The sequence below is a fragment of the Buceros rhinoceros genome, unplaced genomic scaffold, assembly GCF_000710305.1.
Source record: "Buceros rhinoceros silvestris isolate BGI_N320 unplaced genomic scaffold, ASM71030v1 scaffold44084, whole genome shotgun sequence".
Lineage (NCBI taxonomy): Eukaryota > Metazoa > Chordata > Aves > Bucerotiformes > Bucerotidae > Buceros > Buceros rhinoceros.
In genome coordinates, this window is record NW_010408412.1 from 1 (window position 1) to 4537 (window position 4537).

The following is a 4537-nucleotide window of genomic DNA, read 5'->3' on the forward strand; positions in this document are numbered from 1 at the left end:
CGAGAACCCGGCTTGTGTTCCCCTTCCTCCGAAGCAGCGTCTGTCAGCTGCGGACCTGGCAGCGTCTTGGATTTCATCCCCGAAAGCCCCGGTTAACCCCTGCCTGTTATTTATGGCCAAAACCGGTGTAACTGAGTTTAACAGGAAGATACTTGGGAACCAGAGATCAGGCTTCTTGTCTCTTTAACGTGACTAGAATGAAAAAGCGAATTACGTGTTTAACTTACAGGCAGTTGGGAAGATGCTTTCACGAAGTGCACCGTAACCATCAAAAGGACAGCTGGTTATTTGCTGTGTGATGCTTGTTCATCCGCAATTCAATAAAGGGCAGTGTTGTTTCTTCCAGGTGTCTGTGAGCCAGGTCTGTGACCAGTACAGAACATCGGGCTCTTTGCCAGAGGGAAAAAAGGAACTGCTGCAAAACGGGCCGGATTTGCGAGACTTTGTGTCCGGAGATTTGTCAGACCGGAGCGCGTGGGCTGAGTACAGGGGCAGCTTAAAGCGTCAGAAAGGAGAAAGGTAATTGTGGTCTTAAACAGTTGTGGTTGCCTCCATGCAGTATCTTGCATACTTAGTATTAACTACAAAATGCATACAATGTGTTTTTTATTAAATTCTGGCTTACTGGCTTGCAAATTTCATAATTTTTCAAGAAAGAGCAAACACGTTATTAAGTTCAAGTGCGTAACTAATCGTGCAGAGCTGGTGGTATTTTCTCACCCGAGTGCCTCTGCCATGGCCTGTATTAAATGACAAATACACAACAGGAGGTGAGCGTACCCTACTCTGGTGTTGAAAATATATTACTGACAGAGTAAAACAAAAAAATGAAGACTAAATTAAAAAATGCTGAACCCCCCCATGCTGTCTTTTCTAAATTTGATCAGCCTTTGTGATAGCTGGGTGACATAGGCTGCCATTCACTGTTGCATTCCCCAGCGGGGCACTATTAAACACCCCCGGAACAGTTAACAGTGTTAAACCTTCCAGTAACAACAAACTCCTAGTCTGGAATGTTGGGACGGTGATGAACATGGAGGAGAGAAGTCCTTTATGACCATGAATTGTGTTAATATTGGTTGCTGAGTTGGGTCAGTGTTCAGGGAACCTTTCCTAAGTTGGGATCTGTCACAAATTAAAGTGGATCTATGAAATTAATGGGACCTTACCATGGAAATAATTTATTGATCTTTATGTCTGCGTGATGTTACTCAGGTTGCGACTCCCTCCATGGCTGAAAACAAACATTCCCATGGGAAAGAACTACAATAAATTAAAGAATACCTTGAGGAGTTTAAACCTTCATACGGTAAATCTAGTACCAACTAAGTGTTCCCGTAGAAATAAGGCATTTTTTACAGATACAAAATGATTTCTCTGCGGGGCACAGGTAGAAATCATGTCTTGCATCATAGTCAACGCTGAAACCAAGCACAGTGCTGATGTTTTTTGCCAGTGAATTTTACCCATAAAAAATTAATTTTACCCGTAAAAAATCCAATAGAGTATTTCACGTTTTTCGTGCTGCGATGTAAATACTAGATGTTTTTCATTAAATGTACCTTCCAGATGGTAAAAAGTGGTGGGTATGCATGAAGAGCTTTTTCTTTCTTTGTGTTCAGCGTAAGGTCATGCTCTGATGTATGACAGACTTTGTGAACACTTTATCAGTTTTACAGTTTAAAATGTTAATGATGATCTGTGCTAATTAATAAAGCAGTTATGCGGTTGAGGAGGTTTTGGCATCGTGAGGTAAAGGAAAAGAATGGTAATGGATGTCGGGAAGTTCTCTTCCTATCTGGTCTACTGGCTTCTTGTAGAACTGTTAATCTCCTCGTTTATGGCAGAGGGAACTGTGGTTTGTTTGTAGGCTACTATTGAAATGGGTTGATAATTACAATAATTTTCAGTAGTAACGTGGAAAAAGGACAGGTACATGACAGTCCCTTACCTTCAGGTGTGTGAAGAAGCACGTTGTCCCAACATCGGCGAGTGCTGGGGAGGTGGTGAATATGCTACAGCCACGGCTACTATTATGGTAAGCAGTGGCCGTTTCTTAAGAGTTCTGTCAATGCTGGATCTGTACGGCGGGTGCGTGAGGAGAAATTTGGAGAAAAGCACTGCTCTTGGTTCTTTGGCCTAGTATTGGGGTTTATCTCATCTAGCTGGTGCGGCTCTTTCTCAGCCGAGCAGCAGTGGTGCGTACAGTGTAAAGGCAGGCCTGTCTTTCTGATTCCAGCTGATGGGTGACACGTGCACGAGAGGCTGCAGATTTTGTTCAGTAAAGACAGCAAGAAATCCGCCTGCGCTGGACCCCGAGGAGCCCTACAACACCGCGAAAGCTATAGCTGAGTGGGGCTTGGACTACGTGGTGCTGACGTCTGTGGACAGAGACGGTCAGTGTGCTGGCTCTCATCTCTTCCAGGGGAAGCTCTCGGGGAGTTACGGGGAGTCGACAGCCTTCTGTCACTCAGCACAACTGCTGAGGATTACCATTTAAAAGGAGTTGACAGTGCTGAGTCTTCAGGAAGCTGCTACATATTCTTAACATTTTCCTATGTCTGGTAAAATATAACAGAAGTTACACTGTTGTTAAACATCAAGAATATCACAATACTAGATATTTTAAAACTCATTTTTTGCAAAATACATACATACATGCCATCTTCTATTACTGGATTATTAAAAACATGTGCCCACAAACATCCACATGCAGTACCATGACAGAGCTTCCAAAAACTAAACCTGGAATGTATTAGACAGGACAAGACTGAGAGTTGCCTTTTTCTAAGGCTGTAGCAGCACCTTTGTGGTGACACCACAGGGGTGGGGAGAACCATTGTAAAGACTGTTCGGTACAGCGGAAAGTCCCGTCTCTTTGAAGTGGCTTACGATAAAGGAGCAGTAATATAGACATTTCGGGTTCTGTGGAACTGTTTCTCAGACCAAAACCATCAACAGGTAAAGCCAGGCTGTGCTCAGGCTGGCAGTGAAGCTAGAGACAGGTAAATTCAGAGCAAACACCTGAAGTCTGCCCTGGGCGATCACCGTTAGACTTCGTGCAGAGCAAGGCTTGGTAGAGGACCTGTAGTAAACCTTTGGCATCAGCGATAAGACCAGACCGGGGTTTGACTGCTTTATTATTTTGCATTTAAATTTGAATCTGTGACTTTGCTAATAAGTAAAAACATTTCTTGAACACAAAGGTTAACTTAATATTTGAAATGCTTCTAGATATGCCTGACGGTGGAGCAGAACACTTTGCAAAGACAGTCTCTCATCTGAAAGAAAGGTAGGTCATTACTGTGTTACGATTATTATTAACATTTTAGAATGTGGTGCTGCATATAGGTCAAAACTGCCTTTAGGTGGGTCATTCCAGGGGCCATGCAAATACAAAAGTCTGCCTTTAGCCTGTCCGTGTCCTTATTTTTCCCCTGTTCTTCACCTTTGTCATTTAATGGGCCCAAAGTATTTCGAATTTGGAAGTGTTTCCAGTTTAGTCTGGGCTCATTTAAAGCTAAGTGCTGGAGTGTTCCTTTGATCGGGCAGCTGCTTTGCCAGGAAATGAGGACACGCTTTTGGGGTATGTTCATTCCTGAAGCTTGGGGCTCAGACACAGACGGTTTAGATAAGTGTCATCACCACACATGGAAGAAGTTGGTTTCTCTTTCAGCTGTCAACAGATGGCTTTGAATTTCCCACGGTGGCTGTTTCTAGGTCTGCGGTTGTACCTGGCTGCTGTCTCTAGCTGTGCTGCCCTCACTCTGCATCAGCGCCCCGTGCGCTGTTGGACAGCCTGCTCGTCTGCCTGCAGATGTGGTTCACAAAACCTACTCCCAGCTTTTGTCCAGTGTGTCTTGGGACTCAAAAGTTTTTTCCAGCTGCCTTTCTGAGCTGAAACCTGGCTCCTGGACACCAAGATCAGACACCAGGGCAACAGTGCAGCGTCTTCTTTCCCCAGCAGGCAGGGTTGTTGCTCCTCTGTGTTTCGGCGCTGCACTGTTAAACTCGTGTTGAGGTAACCTGCGTCAAAGACACATGGAGAATCATGTACAAACAGTGAATGTGACTGTTTGAGGGACTGTTGGAATCGCTTTTGTATTTATTATCTGGCTTTCGTTCTATTTCAGCTTGCCTAAGGAAAATGAGGAGTTAAACGCAGGATGTTTTGTTTGAATTGCAGTGCGGGAGTTTGCAGAAGTTGGTTGGATCCTGAGCTGACCTTGCTTTGCTTATCGGAGCACCATTTATTAGTTATGTTTGGGGGTTTGCTGCACTGATTTTTTAATCCAGAGTGACACGAGTCCCTTGGGTGCGTTCATTCTGGCTCTCTGTTCCAGGAATTCAGAAATCCTGGTGGAATGCCTGACTCCCGATTTTCGAGGGGACCTTAAGGCGGTGGAGAAGGTGGCGTTGTCGGGACTGGACGTCTACGCCCACAACGTGGAGACGGTGCCGGAATTACAGCGGTGAGCGGTTCCCGTGCGGATGGCTGGAAGGAAGGAGGGAAGGGAAAGGGAAGGGAAAGGGAAGG

General features: G+C 44.9%; 1 protein-coding gene across 1 annotated transcript; it reads left to right on the forward strand.

Annotated features, from left to right (window-relative positions):
* Positions 1 to 346: 346 nt before the first annotated feature.
* Positions 347 to 4472, forward strand: LOC104488098 (lipoyl synthase, mitochondrial-like; the record flags this gene model as incomplete). Its single annotated transcript, XM_010134850.1, has 6 exons — positions 347 to 519; positions 1216 to 1309; positions 1958 to 2038; positions 2240 to 2396; positions 3235 to 3292; positions 4344 to 4472. Coding segments are annotated over 6 exons (692 nt in total), but the record flags the coding sequence as incomplete, so codon positions are not given.
* Positions 4473 to 4537: the final 65 nt, after the last annotated feature.